Genomic DNA, 25,501 nt, shown 5'->3' with positions numbered 1-25,501 from the left:
GGTCAGTTCAATCTTTGGTTATATTGCCAAAAGGACACAAGATTAAGAAAATCCCTATGGGATCAAAGGATCCATGGAGCTCAGTGTTGATTTCCAAGAGTGGTTAGTCAGATGCCTTTGGGGAAGCTAACATTCAGACCCGCCTCTTGTTCTATCTGAGGAGGAACCACAGCTCAGTTGTACAGTCCATGCTTTGCATGTTGAAGGTCCCAAATTCAATCCCTGGCATCTCAAGAAACCCTGGAGAGTAACAGTTAATAAGGAAAGGAAACCCCCAGGCTGTCACATATAAACTTCTGTGGGTGATAAATTTAAAAAATCTCTTGTGGGAGCTTCTTCATAGCCTTACACAAGAAGGTGCACAAATAGAGGAGCTCTTCTGGATTTAGGATTACTTAGGAAACTGTCTGAGATTGAGTCAGATCATTGGTCCATCTAGCTCAGTCTATCAGGGGTCAGCAAGGTTTACCTCGCCTGGGCCGGTTCACTCCAGAGGAGATCCCTGAGTGGCCTGGATTGCACATGCACGTGAGCGCGTGCGCCCATGAATTCCGATGTCTGTGTCTGCACAGACATGATTTACGGCATCTGCGCATGTGCATACACGATTTCTGGCGCCGCGGAAGCGAGTCCGTGCGCTGTGCTGTGCCGGTTTAGCGCAGCGCATGGGGACTTGCCGAGCAGGTGGCTCGTTTCAAGGGTGGCTCATGGGCCAGTTAAATGGGCCGCTTGTGGCCTATGGGCCTTAGGTTGCCTACCCCTGGTCTACATGGACAGGCAGCAGCTGTCCAGGGTTTCAGACAGGGGACAATTCTCAGCCTTATCTGGAGGTGCTGGGGATTAAACCTAGGACCTTCTGCATGCAAAATCAGATGCTCTACCAATGAGCTATGGCTCTGAACACCATCTGCCAGTTTCCTGCCCCACCTGGCTCACACAACATTTCTGCAATGGAGCCTGAAGCAGCCCTTTTGTGGGTGGAAAACAAACTTTGCTAGCAGGATCTTTCAATCTAACCCAATAACTGTGAACAACTTGTGTGGGTAGTAAAGAATAAGTAATGGTTTTTTGTAAAGTTCAATGGTGCATTCGGACTGCCACTATTTTGAGCGAGGAATTCAAGTGCACACTGTAAATTTAGGCTGGCACAATTAAAGTGGGTTAAAGAGCTCTGGTGCCCTGGTGCAACAAATCCACTTTCAAAAAGAAATTGACTTTTTGCAGTTGGAAGTGATGGGGACATGCATTGAAAAGTGTGGGATAAACGAGACGATTAACAGGAAGACATTTAAATACCTCACAAACAAATCAAACTGAATATAGGCTGAATGCTCATTGTCATACATCTGCTCTGCACAAAAATCAGAAGGAATACTCAGTGAATACCAGATATAGTCTAACCCCGGTGTAAGCTTTGCACAAGCAAATCACAATGGCTGCTCAATAAATAGGTCATCTGGAGGTGCTCCAAATCAGAAATATTTCCCATTGCTAGGAGAGAGATGGAAGGAGGATTGCTGGTGAAGTGTCATGAGCTACATTTGGCGCGTCTTCACAGGAGAAGGAGCAATGACAGGAAATAAGCCGATTTGTATGGAATTTGCTTTTCATGATTCCCAAAGACAAAAAGGAAAGGGTGAGGTGCCACAAACATTCTCCATTTGCCTGTAGTCAAAACTGAAGGCTTAGCCTTCAGAGAAATCTCTGATTATCCTCAGGCAGCGTACATTGGCAATTTTATAATTTTAACGCTGGGGACTTCCAGTAAAACTCTGGGAAATGAGAGTGCACTGGGCTTTGATGTTGGCCAGAGGGTATTGGCAGAAAATAAGTCTGTGTCTGTGTGTGCTGGGGGCGGGGGGGGGGCGGGCGGGCGCACAAACACAGAGGAATTAAAACTGACTTCAAAAATGAACATGGTTGGGCCCAGAAAGATGACCCCAGAGCCGCAGGTTAATATTTAGATACCTATGATTTATAGCACTTGAACTTTCTTTTTGTACCATCTATGAGAACCTATTTGCTATAAAAGTAGGAGATTCAAAGCTAGAACCTTAAAGAGAAAAAACAAAATGTGAGAAGCCCCAGCTACTTCCCCTGCTTAATAAAATACACTTGGAACCAAAACTCTGTGAGAGTTTCAGCATTATAGGATTTCCCTCTTTACTTCAAACCTGGAGGTCAAGTAGGATTGGGGGGGGGGGAGAGAAGAGGAAGGGAACATGACACATTCAGTGAGTGGCACAGGGGGCAAGCTATTGTCACCTCCGAAATGACATGAACACCAGGAAGAGCCATTCGTATGTTTTTTTGAACATTTATTCGCTGCATTTATTAGTTTCCTGTTAGCTTTATCCTCTGTGCAACTCCTGAATTCACTCAGATTCGCCAAATCAAGAGTTGCTGGACAGCAACATTCAATGCCACAGATCCTATTAACTGAAACTATGCAGGCCAAGATGTAGTGCAGTGGTTAGAGCAGGAGAGGAGAGATCACCAACATAGTGCCCACAAATAGGCAGGCACCCACAGAGGCCCTCCCTTGGGCTTGGAAGAAGCATCCTACTGTTGTCATGTGTGATAGAGCAGTTGGTGGGTGGGTGTGTTTTGCTCATTGGCCCAAAAAAGGTTGGCGATCCCTAAGTCACTGTGTCAAACTAGCACCAGGAAGGCCTAGGTTCAAAATCCTTCCTGAGACACAAAACTTACAGCGGGAACTGTATGCCACGCACTGCTTTGCAACCAAACCTACCACATGTTATAAAGAGTAAAGAAATGGATGGGGCACCATGTACACAAACTGGGTGCTGTGGCATGGCACCTCTTTCACCCCTGCCATGGGGTGGAGGGAGGCGCAGGGAACCAGGAAGCCATAGTTAACTACATAGAGATGAGGGAGACATTTGATTCGGCTCCCATTTAAAGGTGGACTTACCTAATTCACATCTTTCTGAAACAATACGCGAACTGTAATACAGCCATCCTTGGAAATATGTACTTTTCCTGAATTTGGCAATGCAGTTCCCCAGCCAAGTAACGTATACAAATATGCAGACATTAGTGAAAATAACACGCCAAAAAAGGCATTATGTTCAGGGGAACTGCTATGCAGAAATGTATTTATTAAGTGAAATTCCCACTAAAATGTGGATGAATTTTCACATTAAGAAAGCAAATAAATCCAAACTGATGTGGAAATGTGGAGAACTGAATTTAAAATTGGAAAAAATGAAATTTACAGATTCACCCAGCCTTAACTGTGGTTTTCCATTACTATAGTTCATGGCTTTCAAACAAGCCAGGATTTGTAAGCCAACTCTAAACCATGGTTTCATATTATAACTTTTGTAGGAGCCACTAGCTTAGTTTTCTGGTTCAGATATAATGGAAAGCTATGGTTTATGGTGGTTTTCTGGTTTGTCTTCTTGTTTGCACATGTAGGGAGGACTGATACAGGAGGAAAAGGGCTACAGTACTCCTGAGTATTCTGGTTTATTAAGCCTGAATTTGAATGCAGCCATTCCCTGCCCCCTTTTTTGAAAGCTGACTTACAGCACTTCTTTGCAGGCTGCAAAGAAAGCAGAACAAGAACTAAGACTCACAGGTCTGATCCTCTCTGGCATTTCTTATAGCCTTGTTGACTTAGTATTTCTAAGAACTGCTGCCTTTGAAACCACCTACCAAATGTACCCCAAAGTTGGCATGAACTTGGGGGGGGGGGACATGTTTAGGAGCCCTGGTTTCCACTGACCGTTCATTTCTCAGTCTCGTAAATTCCACACAATTTAAGACATGTAACAAAATAGCCATCTTCGGTCCAGAAGTATGAGAAGTATTTTAGCTGATGCAGCAGAAAACACAATGATATAAACCAAACTTTAAAACAGATGGATTAAGAGGAACTGGACAGCCAGCAAAATCATGTTGCTATTGTCAGTGCCTGGAAACGGGCTGTACTGTTGCACTTTGTTTTATAAAACACAAAGACCGCAAGGGGAATATTCTCCCTCAGTATGCGTGTATCATTCCACTAGTACTATGTAAGACTAAAACAAACAGATCACCGCCGTTGCTTGGAGTGCATTTGTTAATGGGGTGGAGTCACTTTAAACAAAAATTTATTATCATTTAAAAGCTGAAGGGAACAAAATATTCAGATGACAGTAGAAAAACCCAACTAATATGTTGCAGGATCATGAAAGTAAAAAAAAACAAGGAATGGCTGGCTTAAAGTTTACTTAGAATTAACAGCCTCATACCCAGCAGTGCTCGGGAATTCTAAGAAAAAGCAAAAAACCACTGCAATTTTGAAATCTGTGGTTAAAATCAGGGCAGTTTTAAAAGGTTTTGTATGCCACCTTGATTCAAAATGGTGTCCAATTGTATCCAGGGGTAGACAAAATCCTGCTCCTTGGAACCACCACACAAAATTTGGTTATGATTTCTTAAGAGGTGACCAAACGACATTCCAAAACCTTTTACAGATGAAAGGATTGTATATCCACAGGTGAATGTGCAGAAAATCTGGCACAGTTAGGATTTTATATTAAGACAGAAGCAGAGATTCTGCATACCGAGTGTCCAATATGAAGAGAGCACATGCTTGGTATACATAAGGCAGGGGTGCCCAAACTTTTTTCAAAGATGGCTGGATTTGATGAAGTGAGACCTCTGCCTGAGACCTTGGAGAGCAGCTGCCAGTCAGAGCAGACAATATTGGGCTATATGGACTTGAGCTCTAACTCAGTACCAGGCAGTTTTCTACATTGCTATCAGGGAAGGCTGATCTATTAGGGCAAACAGGGCATTGCTGCACTAACTTCAGTCTGCCCTCAGCCAGCCCACCACCCGCCTGCCTTCCTAATTACATCCAGTCTAGGTTGTGGCCCTGCCTGTCAGCTTCCATAATCTCAGTATTGCCCTTGTGGAACTCAGCAGGGAGGAAGATGGGGCAAAACTAGAATTGGTTGGTTCTGCCTATCTATGTTGCCTGTCATTAGCTCTGGCTCCATCTACTGTTGGCTTCTCTGCCTTCTGCACTGCCTGTCCTGATGGACACAACCGATCATCCACCACACAGGACAAAACCAGTTTAGTCAAGGTAACTGGTAAATGTTACCAAGGAGGCCCCTCCGGCAGCAGAGCGGCTTTTAATTCAGCCTTGGATTTCATTACCAAACTAGAAACGTCTAACAGGCGAGCACATCCATTTCTGAAAGCAAAAGCTCCGTGCCGTTTCTCAGAACCTTTCAGAATTCCATTTTGCTGACAGTTCATCAATAGTGCATGGGGCTGGATGCCTTTCCATTACTGTGTTATTACCACCATACTAAAAGAACAGGGAGAACGAAAGCCTCAAGGACCTCATAATTTACCCATCAGCAGAAGTTATTCCTGAGGTGTTTTGAGATGGTGCCAACATTTTGCTCAAAAGCGAGCCATGAAGCCTTTGCTGGAAAAAGAACTGAAGTGCAAATCAAGTTGGTTGAAAGAAATAATCTACTACTGCAGAGCTTACAATCTAATAGAGGAAGAAATTGAAATCCAAATAGATGAATGGTAGGTTTCGTTTGCATTCAAGCATCCACAGCATCCCTATGGAGCAGGGAGGGGGGAGGCTGGTGGCGTAAGCCCCAATTTTACGATATAGTGGTCTGACCTTCCATCAGTGGTTCCATCCTTCCCATATCCAGCCTAACCCACAGGGACCCTGAAGCGAAGGCTGCGTTGGAACACACATACACGCCCTGGTTACAAATGAACCTCTCTCAAGAGTGACCCAATCTCTCCAAAATCTCAGAGAACAGCACCCATGCCCTTGTTGCTCCCTAAAGGGGCCTTGGAGATGTATCTTTTGTAATGATATAGGCCAAGCAGTCTGATAAGGGCCAGCTGCTTCCAGCCTTCTCTATCTCCCTTTTCCTGGGGTTCTACAGGAGGTGATATTAGCAACAAGTCAAGGCAGTATAGGGAAGGAGTGGTGGCAGAGTGCAAGAGAAGAGAATGAAGATTCAACAGGCGCCTTCTGGGCCAACTTTTAAATGCCTGCTGAAAACTTCTCTATTCCACTAAGCCTATGCAGGAAATTAAGAGTACATCCCTCACAATGGTTTACCGATCTTTGTGTTTAACTTTTTATGCTTATATTGTATGGGTTGGTTTTTTTACTTTTAATATATATTATGATATAGCAATATATAAACATTTTAATTAATAAATGAATGTATATAATATCAGGCTTCATATGTCCACTGAGAGCATCTTACCCAAGGGCACCAAGTTTAAGGTCCTCCCCAGCTAATTTAGCCAATGGCCAGGGATGATGGGAGTTGTAGTCCAACAGCATATGTGGGATCCAAAGTTGATAATCACTGTTTAAAAGCTCTGAAGAAACAGCCCTTCATTGCTCTTACCATGGGCACCCATGGGGCAGAAGACAAGGAGGCGCTCAGTTTCCCCTCCCCCACCGCATGAACCATAACCCCAGACTCCCAGCTTCCATTTTAAAAAGTTTCTATAATTTATAGATATAAGAGGCAAAGTGTGCTGGCACTGTCCTCCTCATTTGTTTTGTGAGAAACTTCCTTGCTCCCACATTTCAGTTATGTACATATGTATGCTTATTTGTAGTATTGTAACAGATAAATAGGTACCGCTCCGGTGGGAAGGTAAACAGCGTTTCTGTGCACTGCTCTGGTTCGCCAGAAGCGGCTTAGTCATGCTGGCCACATGACCCGGAAGCTGTACGCCGGCTCCCTCGGCCAATAAAGCGAGATGAGTGCCGCAACCCCAGAGTCGGTCACGACTGGACCTAATGGTCAGGGGTCCCTTTACCTTTACCTAAAACCAACCCCACGGAAAAAACCCCTGCAGACACTCCTGACTCCTGCCCTTCTCCTACCTGGACAGGAGGCACATTTCATTCTGTAGAAGAGCCCATAAAAAACAGCTTCTAAGAGTCCACTCAAAGAGTGATTTTGGGGAGCTCAGGGAGCTGCACTTGGATCTGTTAAACCCAAGATGCAAAGTCCCTTTTAAACCACCTCCGAATCTAGAAAGCAACCCCATGGTTCCCCCACAAAGTGACATTTACATGTATCAGAGCAGAGTATCCCCCCCACTGTCCTGCACACCCCAAATCTCTCTGCTTCAGTACTTCTCCCCACAAAGAAAATACATTTTAATCCATGATCTGAAACGTTCCTAACAAAACACGCTGGAGGGGAGAATCAAACCAAGAGAGGGCACGTTTATTTAATAACCCAAATCTTCTGGTAATTTAATAGTGGGGGTCAGGTGTTAAATAAGGGCTCTTATAAACATTTATTTTGGTAGCGGGGGGAAGCAAAAGCCAACTGAATTCAGTATGACGAAAACAAAGCTGGCAAGAGGGGCCAGCAGAGCATATCGCACATGTTGGGGCTATCAAAATAAACTCTCCAGAGTCCAAAGATAGATGCAATTTTAACTACCACTCAGTTTCTCTCCACTTTGTTAGCAAGTTGAGTGTATTAAGATGCAAATCGTGTATTTACAATGTATCAAGTTATATGGGGTGGATTTAATATTACAGTTCACAATAAACCAAAGTGATTAAACTTTGATTCAACTCCCAAGATCTCAGCATTCAGGCTCCCATGAATAATTCCAGGAATAACTGGCCTGTAAAATAATACTGGCATATTTATAAAGAAAAGTGTTAGCTCATCTGTTACTTCATGTCCTCTAGGAAACCAAAACAACAATATAGGATGTGAATATATATATGTATAAGATGAGTAGGCAGGTTTGACTCACTGGGACTATAATAAACCTTGAGACACAGCTCTGAGTAGGTGGATTTTAGGTAGAAAGAAAAAGGGGCCCTCGTGGGGCGGTAAATAGATAGACCATGGATTTGCAGACCCCCCCTCCCTCCCTTGCCCAGAGAAAGTTAGCAAAGCTATTTGGGGGGGCCCTTTAAATTATTTGGGTATTTCACACCAGTTCACTTTAATGTATATGGAGGCAAAACTGGAGGTGCAATTCAGATGAAATTATGCACTGCATGGGCAGAGTGAGATGCAGGATGCTTGAAGGTCTGGCTGGGACCGTTGAGAAACCTGGGTTAAAATCCCTGGTCAGTCACTAAGCTCTCTTGGCTGGTCACCCTCTCTCAGTTTAACCTACTTTGCAGGGCTGCTGTGAGAATAACATGAGATACTTCCTATGCACACTGCCCTAAGCATCTTAGAGGAAGGATAAGATACAAATGTAACAGGGACCCTCCAGACTGGTGGGCCTTTTTTTTTTTTTTTGCAGGGTGTATTCTGCAAATGCAATAAAAGTGGATTAGTGATGAATTTATAATGGACCACCCACACATCATTCTGCTTCGTTAGCTGTTCTGTGAGGCTGCCCCAATGTTACTGCATTACAGCTACCCAGAAAGGCAACTCTTGCACTACAGCACAACAAAAGCGGGACAAAAAATAAAACGAGACATTTGTAGTATAAGAAGTTACAGGATTTCGGGAGTCAATTAATGGGCATGTACTGATTGGAAAGAGAGCGGTATATCAACCCACAAACTTTTGGAGGTACAAACAGTGCTGAAAATTGGATCATATATAACTGGACTGATGCCATCATGAACACGGATCATCACAAATGCACAATATAAAGGACATCTGGAGGGGGCCATAGATAGACCAGGTTTTGCTCCTCCAGCAGCTGCAGGAGTGGCTGTGGCAAGGCTACTTCTCCCAGTCTAGCCTGGTAGGCAAACCACATCCATTCCTAATGAAGCCAGGTCTTGCAATGGCTACACGTGCCTTAGTAACATACAAACCAAATTATTGCACTGTGCTCACCGTGGGGCAAATATGGATGAGTCTCTGGAAACTTTAGCTGAGACAGTTTGTGGCAATGAGAGCATTGGTGGGTGCTCAACCATGGAAGCACTTGACATCCTTATTTACAACAGCTGTTCTGGATTCCCAGAAATAACATTAGAATAGCCCTGGTGGATCAGGCCAAAGGCCCACCAAAGGCCCATCATCTTGTTCTCCCATTGACCAACCAGGTACCCCAATGGGAATCCTGAAAGTGGGACCTGAGCGCAACAGCACCCTCCCCACTTGTGATTCACAGCAACTGGTAATCAGAGGCATATTGACAATGGAGGTAGCCATTGTGACTGGCAGCCATCCAAACCATGGTACAGACATGGCTGGTTGGGACACAGGAGAAGGCTGTCTCTGAAGTTGCTACAGAACTCCCCACCAAATTTCAGGCAGTGAAACTCATGAGTTTCTAATGTATTCTGTAATTTATTTATTTATTTACTTATTTATTTATTTATTTATTTTGTATGCTACCCTTAGTGACACAAGCACAGAGGGAGGGTGTGGAGGAGGGGTCTTACACATTTTCTTAAATAAATTTGATTTGCACATGGTACAGTGCATAGGAGGGAGGAATGGAAAAGCCAAGCATCCTATCCTGAGCTCCTTACACAAAGCAGAAAATAAAGAAATAAATTAAAAATTAAAATGGATAATGATGAGTGCCTGAAAGATCTGCACTGATTCATACTGGATCCTATTTTGCCACATCATCTCAGCGTGACTATACTGATACTGGTGTTCAGAAAGAGCTTCTGTTTTGTACTTGACGTTGTGTGTGAAGCGGATGTTTCCTGTTTTTATTTCTCTTCTGATACAAGTGTTGGGATTAGTGCCCCTAATCCACAGATCTTTGTATGCAGCCATAGCAGGCTGTTGACACTCAGCTGAACACCAGAACAGGGAGGGCTGTAGGAAACTTCCTTATACCAAGTCAAACTCTTAATCTAGTATTGGCTGCTCTGACTGGCAGCAGCAATCTGGTATCTCAGGCAGGGATCTTTCCCACCACCTGCTACCTGAGGTTTTCAAAACTAGATATGCTAGGTGGACCTGGGGCCTTCTACAGGCAAAGCAAGTGCTCTAACACTGACTCATCTGAGTTAGACTGCTAGTCCACCCAGTGCAGAGGCCTTTTCCCATCACCTACTAATCTGGAGCGGGCAGGGATTAAACAGGTGACTTTTATCCTTGCAGAACATGTGCTCTTTCCCAGATGCTCACTCGCAGAACTGAGGTTTACCTGGGCAGCAAGGCCTAGAAAGTGGAATAAGGTTTGAAGCGGGAAGGTGGGGGGCTGAATGAATTCAAAATATTTGAGAAAGACTGCTTTAAATGTTCGTTCTACCCCCCTCTTTTCTTTCATGGAACAGGTGACAAAATAGAAGTGGGGAAGCTGTTTCCCCCCCCCCTTAAAGCTTGCAAAGATGTATGGATGACATGCAGAGGAGCAGGAGAATCAAAGGGCTGTCTCCTAGTCCTACTCAACAGCAGACCCAGCAAAAGTGATGGGTCCACTTAGGACCATTCATTTTAACGGGCCTATTCTGAGTAGGACTTAGCTATAACCCAAAGGAAAACTGCTCTATTCGCTAATGACTTTCTTGCTTCCTTGTGTGCACAAAACGGGGCTTTAAGCAGAATCTCCACCTTGGCCTCAGAGACAAAGCAATACATGCCTCCACTCCAAAAGGCAAACTGGTGCTTTCACTACATGCCTCCTCCTCCTCCTCCTCCTCCTCCTCCTCCTCCCTGCAACACTGGCATACTTCCCAAGCAAAAGCAACATGAGAATGCCGATATGGTGTTGCCGCTGAACACTTCCTGCCTAATTCATTTTTAACAGCATGTTTTGACTGATCAGAGAAGGAAAAACCCACCCAAAGAAGCTGCATAACAAGCAAAGGCTATTCTGTCTAATGCAGGGGGGGGGGGAACGTATTTTTAAAAATAAATCTATTCAAATTATTATGAGGAATGTCAATGACAAATCTCCTACAGCCTGCAAAATGCTTTTAAAGCTGCCCATTAGCATGACAAAAGCCGTCTCAAGTTGTTTCACTGAGGGGGTGGAAGATACCTTTTGTTTCTCTCTTAACTGCAAAAGCCAAGCACTCAAGCTAGATCTATGATCTCTACTTACCATAGTGGTTACTAAGGGCATCTCCTGCACCACCCAGAGGTTTTGATCCAGATTCTGGTTCTAAGGCACTTGGGGGTATTAGCAGTTCAAGAAGGGCAAGTTGATTTTCACCAACAGCAGGCAGGGCAGCTTGTGGTTTCTGGCTTCCAGACGTGACAATCATCAATGGATACGGAATATACTCAAATCCGCTGCCAAAGGAAACAGGATTGGCATTATTTTGCACTGATAAGCTTCATGAACCTTAAAACTAAGCGATCCAGAATTGATGTGGGATACACTATGAGGGATGAACATGTGAAGTTCGTACAGAATCAGATCGCTGGCCCATGCTCGCCAACCATTCTGACAGGCAGTGGCTCTCCACAAAGTCTCAGGCAAAAGTCTTTCTCAGCACACTGTCATTTGAGATCCTTTTCATGCCAGGAACTGAACTCAAGACCTTCTGCATGCCAAGCAGAAGGGCTTTATGACTCATCTGTGGCTCTTTTGGGTTAAAATATACGAAAGTTACAGGCCCAACACTCCCTCTTTCTCTCTCTCTGCGGTTTGTCCATCAGATTTGGAAAAGATGGCATTTGGCCCTAGCTCTGTACATCAAGGTTGTTGGGATGACCTGCTTCTTGCTTCTTAGGTCTTGGTGACCTGCAGTATAAGCCAACAACTGCAACAGCCTTGTTAAATCCCCCCCAGCAGTTGCACAAATTCTTCCTTTCATTTTGATGGTGGATTCTATTTAAATCGGCTGTAGTACAGCCTTTTTAGCCAGTGTTTTTAAAGTGCATTCCAAGCTGATGGCCTGCTGTTATTCTTACAGGGTGGGAAAGAGTGGAAAATACCTTTCTCCAATCTAAACTATGTGCCAGGCTTTCACAGGTTAGCAATCCAACTCTGTTGGAGTGCCCCAATATTAAGAGTGCTACAACTCACAGAATCTGTATAGCGGCAGAAAAGTGTTATACACGCTCAACAGAGGGAAAGAACACACCAATCTAAAGTGATCCTAATTTATAAAGGATATTCAGGTGTTGTCTGGTGGACAAGTACACATTAGAATCAGAGAACCATAAAGTTGTAGGGTATCTTGAAGGCTCCCGTGCGTCGCGCTAAACCAGCGAGGAGGAGAAGCAGGGAGTGCCTTCCGCGATGTTGGTCGGCTTCCCATTGGCTGCAGGAAGCTCCTGCAGCCAATGGGAAGCTGCACACACCTCTTCCACGCCAGAAATAGCGTTTGCACATGCATGCGCGCATGCGTGTGCACTCCGGCCCACTGCAGCATCTGCAGGACTGTGAACTGGCCCAAGTCACAAAAACTTTGCCGACCCCTGCTGTAATGCACTGTGCTATATGCTGTATGAACTTTAATTGTATTTTTATTGCTTTCTTTATACCTTATACTGTATTTTATGGTATTACAATGCATAATGTACTGCATTGCAGGTAAAGGTGAAGGTAAAGGATCCCTGGACAGTTAAGTCCAGTTGAATTCAACTATGGGGTACTCATCTATGCTTTCAGGCAGAGAGCTGGCGTTTGTCCACAGACAGCTTTTCCAGGTCATATGGCCAGCATGACTAAACCACTTCTGGCACATGAAAACACCGTGATGGAGGTCAGAGCACAGAGAAACGCCATTTAGCTTCCCGCTGCAGTGGTACCTATTTATCTACTTGTGGCAGTATGCTTTCAAAGTGCTAGGTTGGCAGGAGCTGGAACAAAGCAACTGGAGCTCACCCTGTCATGCAGATTCGAACGGCCGACCTTACGATAGGCAAGCCCAAGAGGCTTGGTGGTTTAGACCACAGTGCCACCTGCGTCCCTGCACTGCATTACAATTTATGTGGATTTCAAACTGTAGTACAATAATACCACCTGAAGGTTTTGGACCACTGGTGGTCCAGGGACCATAGTTTGGGAACCCCTGATGTAGTCAATCTAGAGTTAGAGCATCCCCAATGGCAGTCCAGTCTCTGCTTGGAGGCCTCTGGCAATGGAGGGTCCAGCTTTGCCCAGGCTACCATGACATGGCTGAGATGCCAAGTGGCCCATCAAAGGAAATCAAAACACCAAAAGAGCACCAGACATGCCCTGTGTTCCCAGTCTTGTTCCCCACTCCTAATTCCTGGCTGATTTGCCCTCTTCAGTTCCAACTCCTGGTGCCTGGCTCCAAACAGCTGCTCACAGCCCAGGCCTCAGAGGCCTCCTCAGCAGCTCACTAAGGATGGGGGAGACATTCATTTTTACGCTATCCTTCCTAATTCACACTTCCCAAAACAACATGGGAACTAAAACATAATCATCTTTCAAAATTTATACTTCTCCGAATTCTGAAATGCAGTTCTCCAACCCACCCCCCAAAAAGCATCCTAGAATGTGTATATAAGAGGGTGATGCAGATAAATGTGTATACATTAATGAAATTAACATAAAGAATGCATGTTTGGGGGGAAGTTATGAGAAATGCATATTGAACTGCTGACAAATTTTAATGAGTTTAAGCAAAACAAAACACCACAAACTGACGCAGAAATGTGGCATACCAAACTTAAGATTGGAAAAATGAGAAACTGTGAGAAATGAAACTGACAAATTCATCCATTCCTATCAGTGTTCCACATGCCTTATCCCATGAATTTTAACCAGATCCAGCTAGTTGTTGAGGATTACTTGGGACCTGGAATGTGCTCAAGAGAAGCCAAAGCACGTCGAGGAAGCACTTTGAGCTGTTCAGCGTGTTGCTTCTCCATAACACGAGTCTAGGGTCGCAAGAATGAACGGAATGAATTCCTCCCAGTGTTACTTACAAAGAGCTTTTGATTGGCTGCTTCCCAGTTTGCTCAAGGAACTCATATGAATTGGTTTTTAAACTTTCAGAAAGCTGGCCTGCTTGGATACCAGCACTGATCTCCAGCAGTCGACCACTCTCACCTATCAAGCAAAAAAGAGAAGAGGGCAAATAAAACCATTATTTAGTTATTTTCTCTGCAGGCAGCTGCAGTGTTAACTGTTGATCTGCACACAGAACAGAGTGAGACAGGGGTGAGACCTGAGGTGATATCCAGATTTCAACGAAGAGGCTCGATATGGTCTGTGTCAATTTTACATGTGTTTCATTTGGTGGTTCTGTCCTCTTTCTGCATTTACCTAGGAATCATTATTTTTAATCTGCATGAACATTTGTATTTAAACCCAGTCACCTTTCACCTAACTTCAGATGGCATGAAGAATACAGAGAATCTGAATGTGACCCCAAAGTTTGGGCAGGTTCACATGGCAGAGGATGGTAGCAAGGTCCAGTATGGTTTCAAACTGAATGGAGGACCATGTGTTGAGATTCCTGCATTTCGGGGGGGGGGGTTGGATGACCTTCTGGATCCCTTCCAATACTCCAATTCTAATTGTAGATGTTCCACTGCTGAAGCCTTTGCCAGCCTCATGCCCTCCAGATGGCTTTGGACTAGCACTTTCATCAACCCCATTCAGCACTGCTGGGAATCAGGTGGGCGAAGGCTGTGCTATTGTAGTAATTGTCCTGTTACTTCAGATTGCCCATTAAGAAGAAAGAAGTAGGTGTTTTAATTCAAACTGTGATGCCAGGCACGAAGGTGGGCATACATTCCAGACAATGCATTGTAACTTAGCATCCTTCCAGCTCTGAAAACACACACACACAAGCCCACAGTCAACAGAATTGTCATCGTTTCTGGAAAATGTACTTAGTCATATTCATTTAATTACAATGTTCTGCAGGTGGCCTTTACTTCTTCAGAGTAATCCAAATTGGAAGGATACAAAGCACAAATGATTTTTCTGTTGTTAACAGAAAGCCTCCCTCCTTCTCCCCCCCCCCTTTCTTTCTGGTCAGAGGTTCGTATTGAAAAGTTTTGCCTTTGTAATAGTCTGAAGCAATAAATGAGAACATACAAAGAGCTAAGATGCCAATAAAAACGAAAGAGAACTATGTGAATCAGAACTAAACATGGTTTTCTGGGACTAAGAGGCAAATGATAACATGAAGCTTGGCTGGAGAGGCCAAAGAACAAAAGCAACTGGAACAAAAAAAGGGGGGAAAGGAGGGGGAAGAGGAGTTTTTAATAAAGGGAGGTGTATTTTTGCTCATGGACAGTAGACATCATCATCACCATAAGCCTCTAAGAAAAGCGATAAATGGGAACCAGTATTCATAAAAAGGGACTTAGCCTGCACACACACCATACATTTAAAGTACATTGCTTCCACCCAAAAATCCCGGGAACCGTAGGGCTACAGTTTCCAGCAAACTTAACAAACTACAGTTCCTAGGATTCTTTTTGAGAAGTCATGAGCTTTAAATGTACAATGTGTATCTGAAGAAGTGTGCATGCACATGAAAGCTCATACCAGTAACAAACTTAGTTGGTCTCTAAGGTGCTACTGGAAGGAATTTTTTTATTTTGTTTCGACTACAGAAGACCAACGCGGCTACCTACCTGTAATGTGTACACAGTCTCATAAGGGTTATCTTGGCTCTGAAACACCTAACACTTAACAAGTGTGTCTGTGTATGGACATTACAACCCACACTGAATTCATCCACTAGCAGAAGGGTTAGATCATCTCCACCATCTGCTGTGGTCATAAATCCCAGCAAAGTAACCCCAGGAACTGTAGTTCCCTGGGAGGGATTGGGGCTCATGAGGACCAGCACAAAACTACAATTTTCAGGGTTCTTGGGTTGAAAGTCATGGCAATTAAACCAGTTGCTATTTGTCCACATTTGTAGTGTAGATATGCCCCAAGACAAATTTTGACAGAATCTACACTTCCAAAGTTTTTCAGCTTACACATTTGTATTTTTAGATAGCTACCCAGTCTCAACCTGCTTCTGGTATGTTTGTGTGTGCGTGACTACAGTTGATGCAAAAGAAACAGTACGCCAACTGCCTTTCGATCCAAGGCCCTTTAAAAGCCTGATTACAAAATTTAACACAATTGTTATGAAACTAGTATGTATTTCAGTACATGTACTATACTTCATAAACCGCTTAGAAGCCTATTTTGGCATTAAGCTGTACATAAATGATTAAATATCCCCACAATTCTTTTTTTTAAGTAAAGAATGCTGGGTCCTTGGGTTTTTTTTATTTCTGTTCAAGATTGTGAGAAGTCTTTTACACAGCACAACATTGGGTTGTATCCCATGCTAGGTGTACTCAGAGCAGACCCACTGAAGGTAATGACTAAGCTAGGTCCATTAATTTCAACAGGTCTACTCTGAGTAGAACTTAGTTAAATAAAAAAGTTCTTACTTTCACAAACCTCTCCTTTCTCGTTTTCCAGCTGGACTTGAAATGTATGGGAAGACCCTTGCACTATCTCAATAACCTCTGGTCCCATAATCACAATCTTCTTTGCTTGTCCTGCAAACATTCAACATATCTTGGTTAGTTAGTTTGCTGAAAAACCAAACTGGGAGTGGTGTTCAACTTACCTTTTATTCAAAGTAGACTTATTGAAATTAATGGACCTAACTTAGTCGTATTTATTAATTTCAATGAGTCTACTCTGAGTAAAATTTAGTTAACTACTACCCTGGAACACACATATGCATAGGAAGCTGAAATCAGATCAGTGTGTTGTATGTAATTCTAGTCCTGCTCAGAGTAGATCCCTCGAACTTAGCAGATGTGACTAACTTAGGTTCATTCATTTCACTAGGTCAATGAGTATAACATAATTTGATACAACCCCTAGACTCTTGGTACATCAAGGTCAGTATTGGCTCTTCTGATTGGTGGCAGCTCTAGAGGGTCTCAGACAGAGGTCTATTGCCGCCCTACCTGGAAATGCCAAGGATTGAACTGGGAACCTTCTGCATACAAAGAATGAGATCTACCAGTGAGCTACCACCTCTCCCTGAGTGGTGGGGATGATTTCAGGATCACTTAGGATTCAGACCTAGGTTCAGTGAGCCCTTCAAATCTGAGTAGAAGTTCATTTAACAGACCAGCACCATCTGGAGAGATGGTTACCTGAACCCCCCGCTAAGCCTCCCCATCACCTGTGCCAGAATCCAGGTTGTGTTCTCTGGCTCAAGGCCTCCAAGGTGATGGGAATGTGCTGCTCTGCAAAGGGAGAATGCCAGGAAATGCATATCATGCCAGACCATTCTGGAGACTTCACACTATAAGAGCTGACACTGGCCTTCTGCACCTGAAGAAGGCCTAATCCTAAGAAGCCATGGCAGCTCCAATCTGAAACCCTGTAGTTCCCAATCCAAGCTCCAGAATCCTTGACATTCATATAATACTGGAACCAATACTTTCATCCACTTCTCTCTTGAATTTAAATATGTGCACACATTATTCACACCCACTTGGAAGCCAGCACTTTTTCCACACGTGCTGGACAGGGAGACCAAAAGTAGGTGAGCCAGAGCCAATGACAGAGGCAGTGATACCTCTTGGATTGGTTGTAAGGAAGAAGGCAGGCAGGTGGCAGCCAACTGAAGGTAGGCTGAGGTTGGTGAGGCAATGCCCCATTTGCCATAATGGACAAGCCACCACTGGGCCCAACACCAATATAGCTACAATTGTTGTCAGAGTTACAAAAGCTTTTCCCATGCTCAGCACACATATTATGCAGCAGGGGAAAAAGGAAGATTTCTTCAGAAACATAATTTTAAAAAAATACACACACACCATGCAGCATTTTCATGTTGTGGCTTCTCATTCCATTCCATTAATGGATTTCTACCCCTCTGCCAGATCCCTCCATGCAAAGGGCTCACTAGTGTTTTTGCTCTTTATGAGTGACACGTCCCAGGGATAAAAACGATGCCAGCACTGCGGCCCAACTGTATGCATCAATAGGCTGAAAGGAAGGGCATTATGCAGAAGTCTCATTACGAACCTGGTTGCATAATCAAAGTACATACCAACAGGGTAGCCATTCAGCCACAGTCCATCATAGATGACACCTGAACAATGGATTATAGAGCCCTGTCCGTTGAATGTGTCATTTCTCCACTGTCCCTTCGAATAGAAGGAGAAAAAGAAAACAGAGAGAGAGAGAGAGAGAAGGGATATGTATTGGTTTCAATTTTAGACTCCAACATGGGTGACTACAGAAAGAAGGGATTAAGCCAGGAGCAATAGCAGAGCGGGTGGCCCTTGGGGGCGTCTTTAGAAACACTATTCCAAAACTGATGTGAATGTGTGGAGCGGGAGAGGCAAGGCAGCGAGGACTGAGGGAGGGCAAAGGGGAGTCAGAACAGCAGCCCAGGATTACGTCATCATACCAGTGACCTGAAAATGGGCATTTTCTGCTACTGCCCCTGTACTGTGGAATGCCCTTCCTTCTGCCACATGTGAAGCAGCAACCACCAGTAGCATCACATGTATCCTTCTACCCAGCCTCTCCATGACCCGTAGGGATTGAACCCTGATTTATGTGTTTTAATGTCTGTTTTGTTTTCATGTGCTGTGCACTGCTTAGAAATTTTTAAATAATAAGTTTATAAATGCTTTTAAATAAACAAAAATGGCCTGTAAATAGAATAGTTTGGGGAGAGTTGAGAGTTATAGACACCTTTGATAGCATAAACTTCCCCCTCCCCCCCCATATCCTTTTTTAAAATGCATTCATGATGATTTGTGCTTATGCTGGGATTGGGATGGTTATTTGTGATTCCCACATTCAATACCACCTGCACCTGCAAAAGGTTTGGGGTGGGCATTTTGCTTTCATTCCAATCACTGCATGTTCTGTAACTTCCTGCTGAAATCCTGTAAATGCCATGGTTCCTTTGGCTGGCAGCCTCTGAAGGAAGATGAGGTAGAATGGGAGGGAGAAGCAAGACACCACTGACTTTGGCTGCAATTTTGAGTACTTGGGCCTGTGCTCTTTCCTCCTCTCTCCCCTTCCCTTTTCCTCATGCAACATGTCTTTTTAGATTGTGAGCCTGAGAACAGGGGCCATCTGGGTACCGATGTTTGTAAGTCATCCTGAGAGCCTTTTCAGCTAAAGGGCAAGATATAAATGCTATAAATAAAAAAAGGGGAGACCAGAAAAAAGGCAACAAAAAAAGCATGGCTTTTATAGTGATGGTGTCATCAGAGTAGGCTACTTCTGCCTACAGATGCCCAAGAAACAAAACTTATTGTGCGGCTTATAGATAGTTGGCAAAAACTTTTTTTCCTCAATTCCAGAATGTGTAATAGCTGGATGCTATTATGCTCTATTAGACTGCCCACCACACTGCCTTTTGATCCATTTTATTTACTGATATTATTTTATCAGTAAAAGAGGGAAGGTTAAGACATTCAGAAGCAGCCTTGGAAGGCTTCTTTGGTGCCAGACCATACAAATGCAGCCCCTATTAATAATTAGCTGCAGACCAAGATCTTACAATTGGTGGGCCAGTGGCAAGAGAGTCAACAATGGCAAACTGTGCAAAGTCCTTGCAAGTGGGAGACAGGTGTGCCAATGTGATAATGTCAGGCAACATAATGCTGGCATACAAAAAGAAAGAAAAAACAACCAGGGCCAAACTGAAATGGGAGGTTGGCTTACAAAGGTAGTAACAAGGGAGGTAACAAGGCATCTACCAATCTGTGACAGCCATCAGGGCAAGGCAAGACTCCCAGAACAAGCACGGACAAAAGACATAATTGTGGATATATAATTTTTGCAAAAACACTGGAAGGAAGTGAGGGGATACAAGGTGGTGTGGATTTTTGTCTAGTGGGTGCAAGTGCCACAGGATACTGAGGGCTAGTGAGCCTTCCCTTCTCCATTCCCAAAGCTTTGAAGCCAGCTCTCCTTCACTCAACTGCCTTGGCTGCAAATGAAAATCCGTACATTTATGTGTGTGTTTTGTGTGGCAGTCGGTTGAGTTCCCGGTGCTGCCAGCTGACAAGCGGTGGCTTGCGCGGAACAAAGTGCTACTATAGCTCTAAATTTATCTGAGCCAACCTCAAATCCCAGATGGATCCAGAGACTCAAATTCTGCCACTCTCTCTTTTTTACACCCTTAGCAACTAGTATCCAAAATAGAGGGGGAGGAAGAGAGAGAGAGAGAGAGAGAGAGAGAGAGAGAGAAAGAAAGAGAGAATGACTGCACAGGCAGCCCAAAAACAGGCATTGGAAAACATGTTGCTGCAGCAACTGGGTTTATTCTGTTCTTTCCATCACTCTTCTAAAGCGTTCCACGGAAATACTTCTACTGAGAATATCATTGTTAAGAGGCAAGCATTCTGCGGTGTGTGTGCTTTAAAAAGAGCCATGACTTCTCTGCAGGTATTGGAAGCTCAGGAGGAGATGCCAGTTTATTTCAGCAACCAGGGATGCTTATTAATTTGCCTCTGGGCTTAAGGAAGTGTCCCGATTGGTAACAGCCCTGCCCTGGGACACCACTGCAGATTTGGGGGCTGGGGTGGGGGCAGACAGCAAGAGATATGGTAAGGCTGAAAAGAACAGTGCTGGAATAGATGGCCAAAAAGGTATGACTCGGAGTCACTCAGCCCCCATTTGTGGATATACACAAAATCAAAAACTGCAGGAGAGTAGTGTGTTTTAAGCATATTGCTGAGGTTTCTTTTCTTTTCCATGCCCCATGAGGTCACATGACAAAGAAGCACCCATTTGAAACAAAGCAAAACACGAAGGGGCATATGGCTCTGGCACACACAGAAGGCCATTCAACATGCAAGTGAGCAAAGCTCCATGAAAAGGCAGGTTTGTTGCATGCAGAAGGTGTCCCGTGCTTGGTTAAAAGGGTCTGGTAGCTGGTGATGAGCAATGACAAACCTAGACAGCATCTTAAAAAGCAGAGGCATCACCTTGCCAACAAAGGTCCAAATAGTTAAAGCTATGGTTTTCCCAGTAGTGATGTATGGAAGTGAGAGCTAGACCATAAAGAAGGCTGATCGCCAAAGAATTGATGCTTTTGAATTATGATGCTGGAGGAGACTCTTGAGAGTCCCATGGACTGCAAGAAGATCAAACCTCTCCATTCTGAAGGAAATCAGCCCTGAGTGCTCACTGGAAGGACAGATCCTGAAGCTGAGGCTCCAATACTTTGGCCACCTCATGAGAAGAGAAGACTCCCTGGAAAAAAACCTGATGTTGGGAAAGATGGAGGGCACAAGGAGAAGGGGACGACAGAGGACGAGATGGTTGGACAGTGTTCGCGAAGCTACCAGCATGAGTTTGACCAAACTGCGGGAGGCAGTGGAAGACAGGAGTGCCTGACGTGCTCTGGTCCATGGGGTCATGAAGAGTTGGACATGACTAAACGACTAAACAACAAAAGCTGGTGATGGGAAAGACCCTCCTTTGCCTGAGACCCTGGAGAGCTGCTGCCAGTTAGAGACAAACCATAATGGGCTGGGTGGATACGTTGATGGACCTGGAGCAGGGTATGTTCCTATATTCTTGTCCCTATAGCATCAGTTGGCCCATATGTAGAACTAGTGAGCCCAGGACGTTGCTCTGCACTCCTTGGGCATGGGGGGTGGGGTGGAAGGAGGAGAGTGAAAAATTAATGTGTAAAATTAACTTTTAGGTCCCAGGCTGCCTTCTGGAGCACAGAACGTCACTTGTGAATCCTGATGGCAGTGCCTAGTTCCTCAGTGTTATGAAGAAGCAGGAAGCTGGTTTGTTCTAAGTGGTAAACAAATGCTTTAAACTTCCCCATGTCCCACACAAAGGACCTGGGAAGCACACAAGCCCAATGCTCACGTCCCTCCTTCTTGTCACAACAACAACAAAGCCAGTGGCTGTGCTTTGATCCCAAAGAGCATACTTGTAGCAATTCTTCTCCCATTTTCTGCTAGCCCATGCTTCAAGATCTGCAGAAGAGACCATCCACATTATCCTACTAATGAGCATAAGCAAAGCTCATGTGTTGGCAAAGCATGGAAGATCCTTTTCAGTTGTGGCACCCCAATTGTGGAACTGTCTCCTCTGAGGGCTGCAGTTGTTTTCCTCCTTAATGAGTTTTGGGCATGGCGTGAAAAACACACATCTCTAAGCTAGAGTGATGCAGCTTGGTTTTCTGTTAGGATTTCTGCTGCGGTTTTGTTTCATGGTCCAGATTGTTTAATAGCAGGAAAATTTATTTGATTTTTAGTTTAAAGTTCACTGTTTTAACTGGACAGATGCCCTGGGATCTTTTTGTTTTTAAATGAAGAGTTAAAACATCACACCATATCAAGTGGTAGCCACATCACACACTGCACTTTAGCCACTTCTGTTCCCGTTCTCATTGCTGTTTATGTTAAACGAGCTCCAGAATTTTCTTATGATACCATTCATGTGCATTTGTGAACAAGAGCAACTGGTATGAATGAAGGAGGCGCTGGCCCCTGTAAGTGAACAATGGCATGCAAAAAAAGGACCCCAGTGCAATCCCTGGCACCTTCAGGTAAGACTGGGAAAGATTCCTGTCTGAAACTCTATAGAGCCACTGCCAGTCAGTGTAGACAAAACTGAACTAGATGGACCAGAGCGCCAACTCCGCATAAGGCAGCTGCCTATGATAAATTGCAATGGAGGATCAATGTGTACAGTTCTAGTTCAGTACAAATAAAATTAACTTAAGTACCTGCCCTGAAGAACGTTTAAAAATCAGACATGAAGGTTAGGGTCTCCCCTCACTCCCACTACAGCATCCAGCCCCCACAGCTGGGAAGGTGACAAGCAACCAGAGCAGAGGCAGACACATGCCAGTCAATCTGGAAGCTTACAGGAATAACCCGGTGGCTTCTCTCTGCCTAGGTCACAATCAAGGAAACTCAAGTTTAAGCTGTTAGTATCCAACCAGCAACAATGGTAGCATTGGAAGCAGAGAATCTGTGCCTGCCTAACTCCTGACACAAGAGTGAAGAACCTAAGGGGCTGCTTAGATTACTTTGGCATGAAGAACCGTAGGAAACCGGCTTTATGCCACACTTGAGACAAGAGTGATTCAAATCTGCAAAAAAACAAAAACGACCACCTGGGGACTGCTCCAGAATGCATTGTCATGGTCATCATGCATAATTTTTGTTATATTTTAAAAAAGACTGTCCATATCCTGCCAATTCTCACATTTATTCACTGTTTGCATCACCCTCTCTACTCCCCCCCCCCAAATACAATGTGGCCTCCTCCTCCATCTCCCCCTGGCACGGCTTCCTAGACCAGCCTCTTCTCCCAGATGGCAAGAAGAGTGGGGGCAAGTGTTTCTAAAAGTTGCTTAGCGATGTAACACACAGAGAGGTTTGCAAATGCTGACATTCTTGAAAGCATCCTCCATGCTAGTCGCGTGTGGCAAAAGAGTGCCAAGCGCATGAACAGCCGGAGCAACAGAGTGGCTCTTGGGCTGGGGGTGGGAGGAAGGGGGTGGGAGGAAGCCACTTACCATCACCAAATGGAGGGGGAGCAGCCACAACCTTTTGCTAGCTGGCTATCTCATGCTGCGGGTTTCCAATTAGAACCAACCCTTCCTTTGTTTCCATCTGGTCCTTTCCGACACCAATTAAACGTAGATCAAAGGCCACATCTATACCACTGTCAGCCCTTAGCAGTGCTCCAACACATGTTGCAGATGGCAGGGAGGGGGGGGTCTGTTTCTGGAGAAAGCAGATCAGGAACAAAAGGACCAGAGGTTGGAGATGGGATCAAAGGTGGGCAGGTTCTGGATTGGGGATGTGTGTTTGTGGCTAGAAGGCAGAAGTTGCTCAGACTGAAGACTCAAGCCTGGGACAACATCAGCTTTACAGAGCCAGTCAGGCTTGCACTGGTTCCTCAGGTCACACGGTCTGGCTGAGTTGAGCCTCTAGTGACAAAGTTGACTCAAGAGGCACCCCGTCTACATGCTGGAGCTCAGTGGCAGAGCATCTGCATGCAGAAGGTCCCGGATTCAATCCATGGTGTCTTCTGACTCTGTATAAGGCAGATACCAATGTTCATAGCTTCACCCCATTAAATACCATTGTTTATTACCCCATCATTACTGAATATGGCAGGCAACTGAGTTACAGATACAAAGACACTTCCATTCCAGTGTAAGGCCATTTCCCATTGCTCATGGAGATGAAAAGACACAAAATAAAAGGCATGTATTGTAAATAGCTGGTTTGCAATTGAAACAATGCTTTTCAATTTGACATGAATTAAGTTGTGAGCTGCAGTGGAAAACTCACTTCACTCTGCTAGAGATTAAGCCGGGGGTGGGACAGAGAATCTAACCACCAGAGAGCCTGGAGCAACTCAAGAGAGGTGTTAACAGATCACTAACGCCAAAGTACGCAACACATTTGCTCCAGAATAGTCTCCAAAAGCAAAGGGACTACTTCTCCAGAGCATATTTCAACTCTGTGAAGCCAATCCAGATGGCCAGTTATGAACACAGGGGAATACATTTGGACTAAACGCATGTGCGAATGTCAGCTGCGTCCTTCTCAAAGAAAAACACCTGTCTCTTGATGCACAGTTATTGGTCTGTCTGAATCCCTGGTCACCAATTCCCTGAGTGAATAACTAAGTCTTACAGTGGCCCTTCATCAAGAAGGAAAGATTTCAGTAGCTCTGTAGGCTGTAAGTGGAAATGAGAGAAGCTATCTACTCCAAGTAGAAGCTGTCTACTCAGTTCAGAGGTGGGGGGCTGAACAAAATGATCTCAGTGGGCTCCTACTCCAAGTTGTACCCTCACCACTGCTACAGTGACTCATTTGTTTGTGTCTTCCTTTGGACCTAGTCCACACCATCACTCATAAATTTGTACTGTTCTTCTCACTGTTTGCTCTCCCAGGGGCAGCAACATGATGGTCAAGAGGTTCTGGGGACTGGAAGTGAGGTCCCTCCTGAGGAATGGGCCTCGGCAGGTGCCCAGTGATATCAATCCCTGGCTCCTTTGCTGAGAAAGAGGCAGCAGGGAGTGTGCAAGGGGCTTGGGTCCAGCATAGCCAAAGAACCATCTCCTTATGATTCATTCTGTCCATTAAGGTCAGCAGGGAAGGTCCTCTTGCATGCCCAACCCCACCTGAGATACATTTGGTGAGAACACATGAAATGGTTTTCTTGATTGTGGAGGCCTGAATTCCCTGCCCCAGGAGATGTGCCTGGTCTCCTTTCTGATGGTATTCTGCCACTGTGTAAAGGTGTTCTGAGTTCAGCAGGCATTTGACCAGGTTGTTGTATGGTTGGTGTTGTTTTTACTCTTTGCCCCTATTTCTGACCCCCCCCCTGGAGTGCTTTTGATCTGCCATTCTCCCTCTTTTAATTTATTTTTCTTTCAGGTTTTAGATTTCTATTTTGTAAGCTGCCTTGGGTGGTTCTGCTGTTGGGACCAGAAATATAGGATATACACATATTTTATATAGATATGCAATATTCAAAGCAATTGCTAGAAGACTGCAATGTAAGATTTCAGAAGTATCAAGGAGGCATGTGTCAGGATTGCAACCCACAGCATGCCCTGAACTTGGGCTATAAAAGGTAAATTCCA

The 25,501-nt window shown here is 44.5% G+C and overlaps 1 protein-coding gene across 7 annotated transcripts in view; it reads right to left on the bottom strand.

Annotated features, from left to right (window-relative positions):
- Window positions 1-25,501, bottom strand: part of MORN1 (MORN repeat containing 1) — a 133,380-nt gene that overhangs the window by 79,141 nt on the left and 28,738 nt on the right. For all 7 annotated transcript variants that reach the window (XM_082230126.1, XM_082230124.1, XM_082230123.1 and 4 more), the window contains exons 7-10: window positions 17,945-18,041; window positions 16,317-16,427; window positions 13,833-13,956; window positions 11,029-11,219 (exon numbers count right to left, since the gene is read on the bottom strand). In XM_082230126.1, coding sequence (XP_082086252.1) covers window positions 11,029-11,219; window positions 13,833-13,956; window positions 16,317-16,427; window positions 17,945-18,041 — 523 coding nt within the window. The remainder of the gene's footprint in view (window positions 1-11,028; window positions 11,220-13,832; window positions 13,957-16,316; window positions 16,428-17,944; window positions 18,042-25,501) is intronic.

The sequence above is a fragment of the Podarcis vaucheri genome (genome assembly GCF_965113315.1).
Source record: "Podarcis vaucheri genome assembly, chromosome: 7".
NCBI lineage: Eukaryota > Metazoa > Chordata > Lepidosauria > Squamata > Lacertidae > Podarcis > Podarcis vaucheri.
This window is presented reverse-complemented; position numbering and strand designations above follow the sequence as displayed.